At 34.5% G+C, this 15,787-nt stretch overlaps 1 protein-coding gene across 22 annotated transcripts in view; it reads left to right on the plus strand.

Moving 5' to 3' along the window:
• The window catches only part of Ehbp1 (Eps15 homology domain containing protein-binding protein 1), a 745,592-nt gene that overhangs the window by 518,726 nt on the left and 211,079 nt on the right, over positions 1 to 15,787 (plus strand). For 19 of the 22 annotated variants that reach the window (XM_067116677.1, XM_067116685.1, XM_067116673.1 and 16 more), the window contains 5 exons: positions 2,086 to 2,261; positions 2,613 to 2,856; positions 3,671 to 3,857; positions 8,546 to 8,682; positions 8,809 to 8,899. In XM_067116677.1, the coding sequence (XP_066972778.1) occupies positions 2,086 to 2,261; positions 2,613 to 2,856; positions 3,671 to 3,857; positions 8,546 to 8,682; positions 8,809 to 8,899 (835 nt within the window). Of the gene's footprint in view, positions 1 to 2,085; positions 2,262 to 2,612; positions 2,857 to 3,670; positions 3,858 to 7,516; positions 7,580 to 8,545; positions 8,683 to 8,808; positions 8,900 to 15,787 lie in introns of all 22 variants that reach the window. The other 3 variants (XM_067116676.1, XM_067116680.1, XM_067116663.1) reach the window with 1 other exon arrangement.

Consider the following 15,787-nt stretch of genomic DNA (forward strand, 5'->3'; position numbering starts at 1 on the left):
TTCGGTCCCCGCCTGCAACTCCTTTCATTCCTTTTACTGTACCTCCGTTCATATCTTCTTTCTTACGTCTTACTTTCCACCCTCTCCTAACAATTGACTGATAGTGCAACTGCGAGGTTTTCCTCCTGTTGCACCTTTCAGATCTTTTATTGACAATTTCCGTTGCAGCGCTGAATGACCTCATAGGTCCCAGTGCTTGGCCTTTGGCCTAAATTCTATATTCAATTCAATTCATATTCTGTAGATATTCCTTTAGATCTTGCACCATAGAGCTGTTTAATTTTACGCCATTCAAAGTGTATGTTGCAGATTTTTAAGTCGAGAGCCACAGGCGTTGGTCGCCTTTCCCCCTTCACTGACTTATATAAAATCGTTGCACATCCTGTTGTGTAATTTCAGAATGCCGTGCTCAGCTGTTGTTTCATAGTTACGTTTATGAACACCTGATATATCGACTTCAATAACTCCATATTTTTCATTATTAGCGCTTGTATAATTTTTTTTTTGTCATTTGACGCTGATCACTGAAAACTTTGCGAGGCCAGATTATATTAATTAATCAATAATAATCATATTTTTTCCTATAGAAATTGAATTATATTTTCGCACTTCTCAACCTTCGTAGCTCAAAGTAAAGTAGAGAAGTATAAATAAAATTTTAATGAAGATGGTTCTTGAAATTAAGAGAATTCATCAAGTACTTTTGCAGAGTAAAGGAACTGAACCAAGCCTTTGGTTAATCGCATGTGGGTGACATTTTTTGGTATAGTACTGTAATGGCAGAGAGAGAGAGAGAGAGAGAGAGAGAGAGAGAGAGAGAGAGAGAGAGAGAGAGAGAGAGAGAGAGAGAGAGAGAGTTCAGCAGCGGAAGGTCAGCTAAAACTTGTATCTCGTAACAGACAAATGGACAGCTTTAGGGGCATCCAATTTCAACTTGAAATTACTTTCCCATCTTTTAAAGAAGAATTGGCCTTCGTTGCAAAGTCGGTGATCAACAGGGCGTTTATTGCGAGACCCCATTCAGGCTATTTTTACTCATTTCTTTGGTTATTACAATTTATTTTTTTTTCCTTTTGTTTCAACCTCCGTTTTGAGAAGGGAAGATAGTTTGGTATCGTAGAGTGTAATTATGGTGTTATTTGTGGGTTTATTTGTTCGCTTACAGGTTGTATATTGGCATGTAATTTACGCTGTACGTTTTATAGATACATAACTTTTATATATATGTGTATTTATGTATATATGATATATAAAAATGTACATATACTATACACACACACATACATACACACTCACACACACATATATATATATATATATATATATATATATATATATATATATATATATATATATATATATATATATATATATATATATATATATAAATTTTTGGTTTAATATTAAAAGTACAGAACCTGAATTCGACAGGACTATGTAGAACGGTCCTTATCAGCTTATGTCTCTCTTAGCTGACTGGTCAAGTGGACCGCCTATCACTGTATTTAAACCAAAGGCCCAGGTTCGAATCCTGGGCAGGAGGTACACATATCAATTGTCAATCCTCCTCTCATCCTCCCCCTCTTTGGGTGTAAGTTATTTCAGAGGCATAGTGAACCTTATATGAAGTGAAATTTCTGTCTTTATATATATATATATATATATATATATATATATATATATATATATATATATATATATATATATTTTTTGACTCAAAGTTATTATAGGTATATGGGACCATGTGTATGATGTGTATACTTTAATACACTCATACGTACAGTATTAGGACCTTCTGCAGCTCACATTCCTGTAGAAAATGTTTGTCATTTTCAGTATTCTTTTTATCTATACATCTCTTCTGTATACTTTGATTTGTTCTCTTGTTAATGTCATGTATACACCGTGCATTTAGTCAGTACTTTTCCAATGTTAAGATTATTATTCACACGATGTTTGTTAAGGTATAAAACTTGTTGCATAAGATGTAAAACGCGTTATTCTGGATGATTGCCGCATGAAACGCGAGAATATCTTCTGATTTGTGACCATAAGACGTCTCATGCATTGTCTTCTTTTCCACAGAGATTATGACAGCTTATCTCCGCAAGATGTCAAGGGGAACTGTAAGAAAGCTTTCGAAGCTGGCGAAAGGTTAGGGGTGACCCGCCTCATCGAACCACAGGACATGGTGATTCTGACAGTGCCTGACAAATTAGCTGTTATGACGTACCTCTATCAGCTCAGGGCACACTTTACAGGTTGGTATGATTGGCTTTACTCGAATGATCCAAGACTGCTGTCATTTTATTTTCCAGTTCTCTCGAGTTGGAAAGACTTTTTGTAATCTAGGAAGGCAGATATAGTTAGGGAGCTTCACAGAGCTTGGAGTTAATGGACTGAGCTGTGTTCATCACGACTAAAAAATTCGACACTTAAATTTTGAAAAGCTATTTTGTCCATCGGTAAGGGAAACTACAGCCACTTTTCTCTTACGTTGTACAGTTTAGCCAAGGGATGCTGTACGTTTTTTTTGCATATATTGCTTAATTGTTATGTTTTCTGAAAAGTACCGCCCGTTTCCTCTGTTATAATCCACTGAATTTCGACAGGTCACGAGCTGGAAGTGGCGCAGATTGGCGACACTGCGGCAGAATCATCGTATACTGTAGGAAGATTAGATGCAAGCTCTGGGGAAGACGACATCCTCAACTTGAGATCCCACGACGACAATCGCAACTTGCAAAGATTATCCGCCCACCTGAGCACCCCCGTAGATGTCAAAATCGATAATAGAATGGTATCTGCAGAGGCAAGAATACGAAGGCCTTCTGAATCTAGTCAAAGTTCGCAAAAGTGAGTTATCTGTGTTGTTAGATTTGTTACAGTTTGACTTCACTTTCGGAGTTGTAATTCCTCAAGTGAGTGAGGTACTTGATTTTCCCAGGGATAATTTTTATCACAGTAAAAATGAAAGTGGGAATTCAAAGACTGAAAATCTTATTAAAAAATTATATCTTACCTTTGTAAAGATTACCATAGAATCTAAAGTAAATATTTAATGGGCTTGAAATACTGAAAAATAAACAAAAGTTGATTCTGGTTTTTATCTATTAGGCAGTGTCAGTATGAATATTAGGTTGTAGCAGGTTAATTAGTCAGTAAATGAAGTGTCATGGCAAGAAGAGTGGGTTCTTACTCGATTCATTTGGTATCATTTTAATTATAGAACATGAAAGGACGAACCTTGGTGTAGTTCTCATTATATACTTATCAGTTGTGTATATAAGTATATAAGTACACTGCTTTTGCAGTGTAAGTAGAATCTGGACTTAATTGTTTTCACATTTTATTTGCCAATAGATAACCATATTTAAATGGAGTAAAGGATGTTTTGATTTTTTGTGCAGGTTGGAATCTTTACAGTGATCACAAGTTTGGATACATTTATTCAGTAATATTTTTCTTTTAGGTTATGAACAACAGTGTCCATGCTGCTGCATAATTTATGGGTTATTCTGTTTTGTAATTTGTTCTCTTAACATACATTTAAAAAGTAATTTTGATTAGATTGCATCTACCCTTAGCTGTTATGTTTCTTCTGCTTTTGCTGTTAGATGCTCGTGAAGAAGTTCTTTTGTGTAGTGCTTATTTTGCCTTGTACTTTCAGGTCAAGCAAAAGAAAAAGTGGTGAATTTGGCTCTGAAAAGGAAGGTAATGTTGTCACCACACCCTCTGCTAAGGAGCGCATTTTAGCATCATCTAAATCCTTAACGTCAGAAATATTCAAAATTGGTAATAAAGTGCTTTCTCCAACTAGAGAAAAACTTGCCAAGACTGAAAATCGAAACTCTACAGTAAGTCCTCCTGTTTTTTTGTCCCTTATTCTTACATGCATTATAGAAGTCATTATAAAGTTTACAGGCAGTCCCCAGTTTACGGCAGGGGCTCTGTCCCCGGCATTGCGCCATAAGCCGAAAATCGCCGTAACCCAAAGCATCATAATTATAATGGGAATAAATAGCACTTACAGTGCCATAGGTCCAGGTAACAGCGCCGTAGGTAACAATGCTGTAATTCCACTTATGACGCCGAAAAATCGGGGTTAACAGTGCCATGAGGCAAGCGCTGTAAGTCCGGAACGATGTAACCCGAAACTGATGTAACCCGGGGGCTGCCTGTATATAAATAGTGAAGGAAATAAAAAAAGAAGAGTATTTTGAGATATAGTTGTTTCTTATTTCACAGTTTTGAGAAGTGACTTAGTATCTCATAAAAATGTGCCTCTCCCCAAAATTACCATCTGTGGGTTTGATTTAAAAGAGCTTCATATTTAAGATTAGGTGTGCTCTTACTGTACTATTATAGATGGCATCCAAGATTTTCCATACATCACCAGTTTCAGAATTCTTTGATATTTTACATTGCATTATTGTATTCAGTTAAGAGGTATTAAAGATATTGCTTAACTTTGAAAAGACTATCTTCTTATAATATCAGCTTTTTTAATTTTTGGAATATATCAATTTAGCCAGAAACATAGTACTGTACACTTGGCAAGAAAAGTGAAGATACAGTTTTCATTAGATTTCGTTCATCGAATTTCAATTTTTTTCTTACAGAAAACAAATAATCTCGGTAAATTTACTCTAGAATATGAAAATACAATGCAAATTATATCATATATGTTAAATCTACAAAACAAAAACGTTCACATACTTAAAAACACCATGCATGTACGAAGTAATCAGAATTTCTCAGATGACTTCGTTCATAGAGATCTAAAAGATAGTATGTGGATATCTCGGTGTAGTACTATTCATCAGAACGGCAATATTTACTCGTTTTCCGTTATGAACAGGCTTATTATTGCATCATCATACGAGGTAATGATAATTTCTTTAATTTGTACACATTCATGTTTGTATTTCACGGTGTTAAAAGTCAGCTGGAATTAATGGCAGTAAATGTTGTGACACCTAGGTAGGTTGACCAAATCTATTTAAATCCATAAGGCGTTCTCTATGATGTGAAGGGCAGCGCAGGAGCTTGGGGAAAACACAAGTAACTGGATGTTTCTTGACGTTGCCATAGTTTCTCTCTCTCTCTCTCTCTCTCTCTCTCTCTCTCATTACTAAAACATACTCTCTCAATATATCTAGCTCAATCATTACTAAAACATACTATACCAATATAGTGTAGCTCAATCTCTAAAAAAAAAAAACAATGAAATGAGTAGCTCAACTGATAGGCCTCTCTCTCACTCAATAGCAACTCTCTCTCTCTCTCTCTCTCTCTCTCTCTCTCTCTCTCTCTCTCTCCATTGCTAAAACATACTTTACAAATATAGTATCGCACATTCTCTAAAAAGAAAAAAATAAAGAAATTAGCTCTACAGTACATATAGGCCTAGGCTTACGCAACAGCAGACTCTCTCTCTCTCTCTCTCTCTCTCTCTCTCTCTCTCTCTCTCTCTCTCTCTCTCTCTCTCTCTCTCATCATAACAATGCATTCGTTCCTTTTCGTTGGACATTGCTCAAATTTAACTCTTGATTTCATTATGGAAGATCGTTTCCGATTATGCAAGCATTCCGTTCAATGTGGTGTCATAAATTCATTTGTGTAAGGTTGCTTGGTAAGTTACGTCGAAAAATGTTTATTTTGCTCAGAACTGTCATTGCAAATTACAACTTGAATGAATACTGTGAAACTTACTACTGCATTTAAGTATCAATGATTTCATTATCGTAGACTATGATTGAAAGTTATAAGAGGTCAAGCAAAAAACAAACACAATAAGACGGAAGCTCCTCCCCTTTCTAAAGTTGCCAGATGTCGCATTATTGAGCAACATATGTCCGAAGATTTAAAAAAACTGTATCCTCACTTTCCTTGCCGAGTGTACATGAAGTATTTACTTCAAACAGGAATTCATTTACTTCTAAGGGGACTATGTATGCTTCCTCTGAGTTGAAGTGTTCAGTATTTGCAGTTTAATGAATACATGGGTTTGTTTTTTTGGATAAAGAATTTTTCTCTCTAGTTTTATCTGGGCATGATTCATCCATCTGTTGTACCCTTCAGTGAGTTAGTCATTCTGTTCATGTAAATAGTGAATGGATAATATTCGTGTTTGGTCACAGATTGGTTGTCTCTTCACTCTTGAAGTGGAACCTATTGTTCCAACAGTATTGAAACATAACTTTCTTGTTTTACCTAAAAAAGAGAATGTTTACTCTCCCTTTTGTCTTTTTGTTTAGTTAAAGTCCTCCTTGGCCTGTGTAGGCTCATAAGGCAGGCGCTAATCTCCTGTTTCTTAGGCTGACAGCCAGTGGCCCTTTTTGTCCACTAGTAAATAAAATTTAGTGGCTGTTGTTCACAGATTTGCTTTGCTCAAAGTTACAGATTACAAGAATAATGTAGTGAGAGTTAGGTTCAATGGTGTGTGGATTAAAAATCCAGTACATTCATTATGCTAGTGTGGTAGAGTACGCTGGTGTTGATTTTTCTTATGACACTATTAATTTTTAATTTGCTATGGAGATAGAGTATTATACAATACAGTATAGTCTTTTACATTTTGAAGTCCAATTTTTTATCACTGTAATGTATTATTCATCACTGGTTGAGTTTCATTCTGTATATTTTTGGTATTTTAATGTCGTTAGTAATTGCTTTTTCTTCAGATTTTTATGCCTTGGTCTCTGGTCATGACAGACTGTAGCCCACTTTCAATATAAAGGTTTAAGTATTTTACACGACCATTCAGATGGAAGCAGTTATGATTCCTTTGTTATATACAGTATACTGTATATATATAAGAGGCATTTGTCATTTTGTAGTCCACTATACCATATTCTTAAATGATGCAGGAAATGATCTCTAATTGCTTGTTAAGCCTTCTCTCTGTTTTCATTTGGTAATATATTGGGTCAAGGTGTAGTGTCCATAATGCAGACCCACTCACCCTTATTATCAGCAAGGTAACTTGCAAACATGTAGCTAAGAACTCATGATACTGTACAGTATGCAATATATGATGCTTTACCCCCCAGTGTCAGCAAGATGAAATTTCAGTGTATTACTGCTTTCAAGTTTTAGCTCTTCAAAATATCATAGTGCATACCTTTTTCTGCCAAGCTGCATAGTGTACATTGACCATGTCATGCCATACCAGGGGCAGAGTTCTAGGTGCATAAAGGAATGATAAGGACAGCATTATGTTGTCCAAATTTCATTGTTTTACTGCAGTTTTCAGGTTGTTAAAAATCTGTAATCCAATATTTATAATGTACACCTTATCATAAAATTTTGGTAGCTATGTAACATTTTAGTAGCTATGTAACATTTTAGAAGTGATGTTATGTGATGACATGTACTCCACTCAAACTTGAGTTGGTATTTGCCATTGGTAATTTTCTTTAACGTTATGACAAATCAGTAAGAGTTTGAAACCTGAGTAATTATTCACAGGTTGGTATGTCTTAATTCTTTTTTCCCTTCCCCAAAATTATAGAGTCAAGTAATGCTGATATTGCAGGCCTGGAAGTTAGTAGGTTCCCTCCCTCCAGAAACTGATGTAAGTTGTCTGAACTCCCTTTAGGGTCAGTTGCCAGTGAGGTGTTGGATATGGATTTTGTATACAGTATTTGGAATTTATTAGTTCTCTGCCACTTTCTACTAGCACAGAGGCTTAGCAGTTGTTCGGCTCTTTCCAAAAGTTTGGGCTGCTTATAGAACTGTATTTTCGTGCTTCAAAGGTGGTTTTTGGGGATTATTATTCCCAGAGTTTTTTTTCTACGGGCTGAAACACTAGCTGGGAGCCTTTTCATGTTGCACTACTAGACCTACATATACTGCATTGCAAAAAATTTCTTTAATATATATTAGAATAAGATTTTATCCATACATGTCCCTCATAGTCTTGAAAGCCAGCTTTTATATCAACAAAAACTGATATTTTGACTACAGATTCGATGACCTTTCATTGCCAAACATGGTGTAGTTTTTTAGGCCCACTAAATTTTCAGTGCTCAGAATTTATTTATTGTATGCAGTTTTCAGGAAGGATCAGAACATTGCAAAAAAGTAATTTGGTCAACTTTAAGATTGTACTATTTAATCGCTTTTGAGATTTCACCTTGATTTCAGTATTCTTTTATAGGAAAATTTATTCACTTATATTGTTACTGTCAGCAGCACTTTAATATCTTAAGTTCTTATTATTTAGTGAATTTAATTGCAAGTAACATGAGAGAAGCTTTTGAAATGTAAAAAAAAAAAAATTTACTTGCACTTTACAAACTTGAAGAAAATCGATGAGCTTCCTCATTATATCATATACATACATTTAGATAAATACTGAGGATGGAAAATAATTCAATGAGGCACAGTATCCAGGAAGATGTTGTGGAAACTAAAAGTATAAAATATTCTCAAACCTCAGTGGCAATACATTTTTCCACCTGGATTCAACACCCTAGACTAGAAGTGCAAAGAAGTGTACCACGTTGAAGTAGTTTTACAGGATTTCATTTTCTTTCAGGCATCCCTCAGTAGTAACAGCAGTAGTGGTGATCGTCCAGCGTTAATGACACGAAAGCAGTTGGTGGATCCTTTTGCATCAGATGATGAGGATGAACCTTCCTCTCCAGTCAATTCTCATGAGCAACCACCAGTCAGGTTGGAAATAAACCACACCACGCTTACATGTGAAGGAAATGACATTTGATTTTAAATTTACACAATATCTTTTTTTGTCTTATTAATCTGTACCTGCTAGTTAATTGTGTTTTTATTTTCCATCAGTTCACAAGTTCAAGAAAATGAAGACACTTATAACCAAAATAACAGAGTTCTTACATCTTCAAGATCTCCAGTCATATCACCTTTAGGAGAGGTAAGTGATAACTCCTATACTGATGTGTAATTTAATGTTTAAAAGCATCTATGTTAATAGATTAGATAAAACATATTCTAATGTATACATGATAGAAAGCCTGAATTCCAAAACATAGTCTCAATAAGTTGCACTGCATTTGCAAAATCTTGAATTTTAACCTCTCTTCAAGGTGCTTATCCATATGTAAATGGGATAGATATCCTGAAAGACTATTGGTAGTTATAATTTGTTTCTTTAGAATCAAGTAGTTGCAGTATTCATATGCAGACGTCCCTTAAGTAGCTTAGATTGCAGTTGTAATCTCTACATGTAGCTGTCCTTTTGTAGCCTAGTTTGCATCATGTGATATTATTTGCGATTACTTTCTATCTTTTCTGGTTTCATTTACTGAGACTATTAGTAGCTACAAATTTCATTGATGATCTCTGCAATATATATACATTATGTACCTGAATCCTCTTCCAGCTTATGAATGCACTATTTTGTTTGAGTCTGGCTAGTTGATAGGAATTCTGCATTCCCTGTGTCTTAGTTTTGCTCTTAACATTCAATCTGTCATTTAATTACCTCCCCATGTATACCCCTGTCCTGTTTTTGTTGTCTTTCTGTCCATAGAACTCTTATTGCTTATTCTTGATGTGCAGTAGAATACAGTGAAGCATCGTCACATTTTATTCTGTGGTATGTGTTACAAAATTTTCTGTAATAAAGTATATTCTGCTTGCTCTTTATTTGTGAACACTGAAATTTCAAATAAGTCAGAAGGATTTGTACCCTTTCTTGGCATCTGAAAATGTATACAATATAATGATTGGAGAGTTAAATGTTTATTAAGAAGTTAAGAAATATGACAAGTACAGTATGTTAGGTACTGTTAAGTATGAAATAAGATTACTTCAGAATTGGACTTGAATTAAAATTTTTTGCATTTTATAAACTTTTTTGACAATGGTTTTTGTGATATTACCTATATAGTACTCCCATTCTGTTGTTACAAATATTATAGAGATAAATGCTTCACTGTAAACACATCTACCATTCATAAGAAAAACAGAAATCTCATGCTGATAGCTTTTACTGTATTGTGTATGCCATTCATCATTTACAAAAGAGATCTGAATATGATGACTAGATGTTAAAATGCATAGTAAAAAGATTCTCAATATAATTATTCCATTACTTTTAGATATTGCATCATAGTACTAAGTTTTGTGTTAGTATATTTAAATGGTTTTATTTGCAAAATATATGGTGAGCTTCCTTTCCTTGGCCAGATTAGATTAACACAATTGTTTGGCATCTGCAGTTGTTTAATAAATGTCTTCTGTTAATGATAGTGTTCTTGTAATCATAAAAAAAAGGAATTTATTCTCAGAACATCAGAATAATTTATTCATGGGCAATTTGCCTTTCAGTGTGCTTAGGTAACTTGGCTATAGAATTACAAAAAAGAAATTGACAATTTTCATAGAAAATTAAATGGTTTTGTAATATAATAATAAATTGAAAAATGGTTTTTACATTTTCATTATAAATTTTGCACAATATCTTATAACATGTTGGTGATTTTTCAGCTAATATTTTCCATTGTTCATCTTTAAAGAATTCATGTACAATGTTGTAATTACAGTGAATTTCTTAACTCTTTTCAAGTTTAATACCTTTGTGTGTTACTCCAAGAAAAATAACCGTCAGTCCAGTTTGCTCTCATGCATATTTTTTTTAAGAAATTTGACTAGGTTGTTCATTTTTCATTTCATAGAATGTAGGTTTATTTGTCCCCTTATCCAGCTGTATTGCTAACTCTTAATTTTCTCCTTTAACCCACTGTACCAAGCGAGCCAAAATGACACAACTCTTTTGCTCATTGGCCAATCATTTCTTAGGTGTAACATCATATAACCATAGCCTCCTCCTCTGTGTGGCTTACTAGCCTGAGAGCATTTTGTTGTCATTCCTCCCAAATTGTTGTTGCAGTTAGGAATATTTTGCATGAATTACAGAGTCTTTCCCTTGATATTATTGTATAGGGCAGCTGATAGTGTTACTGTGTACGATTTTCATTTCAAGCTATTACAGTTGTCCTTCAAATTTCATGGGTTTTGAGTTTGTGGATTTGATTATTTGTGGAGTTTTCTTACATTATAAAATGGTCTAATTTTTGTTTTTTGCAGCCATTAACATAAACATGCAGATGATCATAGGCAAATAAAAGAGTTTAGTGAACTATAAATGCTAAAAAATATAATTTTAGTTTATTTTATTATTAAAATGTCTACACACTCTTACAGGCCACAGGCAACATTGTCTGCAGTTGAGAAAAGTGGAAGTAACAGTAAAATTGATGTAATCCTTAAGTGTTTAAAACATAGCATCGACATCATTATGTATAGCTTTATAATAATACAAGTCCTTTTTTATCATTTAATACTATAATTCATTGGTGTTCGTTATATAGTTTTAAAATATCAAAGATTTTTACAAACTTTCAACAAACCAAAGCTGCAGATAAAGCTATTAAGTCTGAGGCAATAAATGCCTGTTGCTAAAATCTTTTGCTGAATGTCTCAGTGACTTCACTGAAAGTACCACAGGGCCTATCAAAGAATTAATGAAATAAATTGTGACTGGGGAATGGTTTGAAGATTTGGATCTTGAGAAAATTTAAGATAGTGTATGATTAATACCAACCCAACTGACATACAGAAAGTGCCTTGATGGAGCTGAATGAAACAGGTACTGTACCAGGTTAAGTAGTAATCTAGAAAACAACTGTATGTTAGATAATATTAGAGGAATTGCCTCTGTACTCTGTGCTATTGGGATATTTTTATTATATCCATGCATTGATGGTATGTGCCTTAAAAATGAAGGAAAAGGCAAAAGAAGTAGTTGCACTATACAAGTCAGTATTTAATGAAATGAAAAAGCAAACATGTCAAACTGAAATCACTATGTATTATCTGAAGGTTAAACCCAGAATTTTGACCTCTCCTCCCCCCCTCCCCCACTTCTTCCACCCCTGCCATCCCAGAGGCTCCAAGACACCCACTTCCCTCCTCCACAGAACATTGATGACGAGGAGAAAGATCTTGGTGATCCACCTCCAGTTGTGAAATAAATTGTAATGCTGCACAGCTAGTATTCATTTTTCAGTAGTCTTTGCGTATGTGTGTACTTCATGTTTAAGTATAATAACTGCAGAGCAAGAATTACATCAATGTGTTTGTGTTCAGTCATCATTTCTATCATCATTAAAAAGAGCATAGTCATTGTGTGAAAGACCAAAGTGGAAGTGGAAATTAGCTCATCATTACACATGGTTACGGCGAGCGGTATCTATGAGAACAATGTTTTTACAATTGGTATTGTGTTTTGTAGATTAGTAGCATATATGTATACCAGTACATTATAAACAATTAACTATATCTTTGTATAGGATTCTGTCTTTCCCCTTTACCTTACTTTGATGATACTCAACTGTACACATAAGGATGTGTACTGTACTGTATTCATATTATTTATAATTTGGTAAGAAATCAGCTAATTGCTGCCAACAGTATACAATGTTAGGACTAAGGTTAGTTGGGAAGTCAAGAATTATTCACAGATTTTTTTTTTTCAATTACATAGGGGCTAGCACCCCTAACCCTTGCAAAATTTGAAGGACAACTGTATATGAAAAAGTAAGGTTTGTTCAGGTTTTTTTTTTTTTGAGTAGTGCATCAAGGGGGTAATCCATATGGAAAGACATTATTATTGTCAGAACATATTTTGCTTACCAGATGTTGCTAATGTATATTTTTTAAAAACAGAGTTAATTTTTTCAATAAATACCCATAGCCTCTTTTGTGGATCACATGAAATCCCAGACAATTCATTCCACTTTAGGAGAAAAGATCAACTGATTCCAGCAGGTTAGTGGATGCATGTTAGGTCCCTTAGGCTCCTGATGATTGACTGAATCACTACAGACTCTCTTAGGAAAATTTGGGTGGCCTTGAAAGGCAGGACTTGATGAACAGGAGAGATGTTAAAGGTGGTGGGAGCAACGTGAGGTGAACCACTGAGAGTCCAACAGGGACATCTCAGAAATGACATTACAACTTCACCATCACAACAGTTGCTGAAGAGGGAGGGCTGCAATTGAAGTGAGAATTATAGACAATTCTGAAACTGAAGACAAGTTTACACCTTCAGTGGCACTCTTAACAAGCCTGCCAGGTTAGAATTCCAATGGGTCAGAGACCAGTCCTGGCAAAGAAAATGGATAAATTCTGGGAACTGATGAGGCCCTGAAAGGCCCCCTTAGGGGGCTAGCGCTGTCAGTGCACCTCATGCGGTGCTCTGTAGACATTACTTAAGGTTCTTTGCAGTGTCCCTTCAGCCCCTAACTGTAATCCCGTTCATTCCTGTTACTGTACCTCCGTTCATAATCTCTTTCTTCCATCTTACTTTTCACCTCTTCTAACAATATTGTTCCATAGTGCAACTGCAAAATTTTCCTCCTGTTAAACCTTTCAGACCTTTTTACTATACTGTTAACCTCGAGGGTGAGATTGAAAGGGATAAATAGATATGGCAGCACTGTATTCTTTTCCTGTCCCCACCCTAGCGATCTTAGAAATGTAAACGAACCATAGCAAGTAAGAGCAAGACTTTAACCTTCAAACACTTCATAATAGTTTTTTCAACACTAACCACCTAATAAATGTTTAACTCATACTTAGTAGTAACAAAATATACCAAATGAAACATAATGGTCAGTTTGTAGGGTAGGCAGTGATCAGTAAATAAAGTGAAACTGCAAAGCCAACTAGCCATTAGCTTGTTGCTTTATTAGACACAAACTCTCACAGTCTAAAACAGGAGAACTTAAATCCACGACAAAACAGTAAGATATTTGTGGAAACTTTTTGAAATTACTCTCAGTCAGGTGAAGAAAATCTTACTAATGCTATTCACAAATATAAGTTGAGATTTTGCTCAAATCTTATTATTGATGTTGCATAGTACAAAGAAAATTAATATAATTAGAAAGTAATAAATGGAATAAGACTGAAATTTGTAAAATGATGTACTCTAGGAGCTGTTGATCAGTCAGCAGACACAAAAAGTGATTGTTTACTTTTGGGACTAGAGGGACCTTATCCACGTGAGCTAACGTTTGGAATCTGTTGATCTTCCTTTTTTTTTCATGGTAAAATGAGGTATCTGGGATTTTATGTTACAGAGATAGGCTAAATTAAAACATTCGGTTCGTAGTGAACAAAATATCTGTTATTTGAGAATTGGCACCTTATTCTCACGATGTGCACTTTTACCAAGAAAAACCTTCTTTGGGTCAATGTTTATGGATTTGATTTACCTTTAAGCATTTATATGGTAAACTGTGAGTCTTCTGTGTTTTTATTTTAAGCATTAAAGGTGATCAGCATAGAGTTCTTTGTCTAAAATGGTTTGTCATAATCCTTGTGCTCTTGTCCCATGAAAACCTTTTTCATTTAGAATTCTATTACATCTAATGCTTTCAGTAGGGTATATTCTGTTTTCCATATATAGTCCTATACATTTGTTTTTGTATAATGTAAATGTTACAAATATTTTTGTAGCTTGTCACTAAAATGTAATTTTTAACAGCTTGAGAGCAAATTATAAAGGTTACAGAGAGTGTCCTTATGTTTGTTATATGGTAATTATACTGGATTTTTAGTATGTTAGTAAGCCTTTTCCATTCAGTGCATTAAGAAGACCAGGTAGATGCTATGATAGCAATACTATAGTTTTATTAGTCTCTGATTTCATCATTTAATTCAGGTTGTTCACTAGAATTGTGGTTTTTGAAGTCAAGTCATTCCATCTTTTATGAAATGAAGGAAAGCATTTTTAAAAGGCAATATGTCAGTTACCTTTTAAAAATACTTTCCTTCATTTCCCTTTAAAAGTTACTTGTTTACTGTTTTCTCTACTTATAGGGTCTGCAGTCCCCTTCATTGTAATGCAGATATAACATTATAATATCCAGTTGTTACTCTACTTATAACTGTTGAAGGGCTACCACTAACAAGTGTGCCTTATGTGGCATGATGTAGAATGTACTAAAAGCTTTTGCATTATATCTCTGACTCTCAGCTGCATTGCTTTCGGCCTTTACTTTAAATCAGTTCTTTTTGTTCTTCACCCACGTGTCTATCTTTAACTTTGCCTGCTTTCATTTTCTCCTTTCACTTAAGAGCAAATCTTTTGATTGAGCCCCTTCAGTGTAGAAGTGTGAATTGATATAATGATAATGATTACAGTACAGTATATACTTTTGACATGGTTATTTTAGATAATTATTATTACTAAGGAGTTTAACCAGGATACAGAATCAGATTTTTAAACTTGTGGTTGTTCTGTAGGATTTTCATACAATCTTAAGAACATTTGTCTTTCCTATTTACAGTATTATTAACAGATGTATGGTTCATTATGGGAACAAAGTTGTTGCAGGTTTTGAATTGAGGAGAATAAAAAGTATGTCAGTATTAGAAATGAATGCTAAAACACACATGCACAGAGATTCATTCTAGGCTTATTACAATTACTCATATCATATAGCTCAAGACATATGATTCATTATGGTAATAACTTGTTGTACCTATGAAATTTTATAAAACAAATACTGCATCAGAAATGAATACTAACACACACACACACACACACACACAGAGAGAGAGAGAGAGAGAGAGAGAGAGAGAGAGAGAGAGAGAGAGAGAGAGAGAGAGAGAGAGAGAGAGAGAGAGAGAGAGAGAGAGATTTTAAGCTAGGCAGACACAGATACTCTGTAGTTGACTACCAACTTCATGCAGCCTACAAAATGTTTTGGATAATGTAATTGATGTC

Source organism: Macrobrachium rosenbergii, chromosome 14 (genome assembly GCF_040412425.1).
Source record: "Macrobrachium rosenbergii isolate ZJJX-2024 chromosome 14, ASM4041242v1, whole genome shotgun sequence".
NCBI lineage: Eukaryota > Metazoa > Arthropoda > Malacostraca > Decapoda > Palaemonidae > Macrobrachium > Macrobrachium rosenbergii.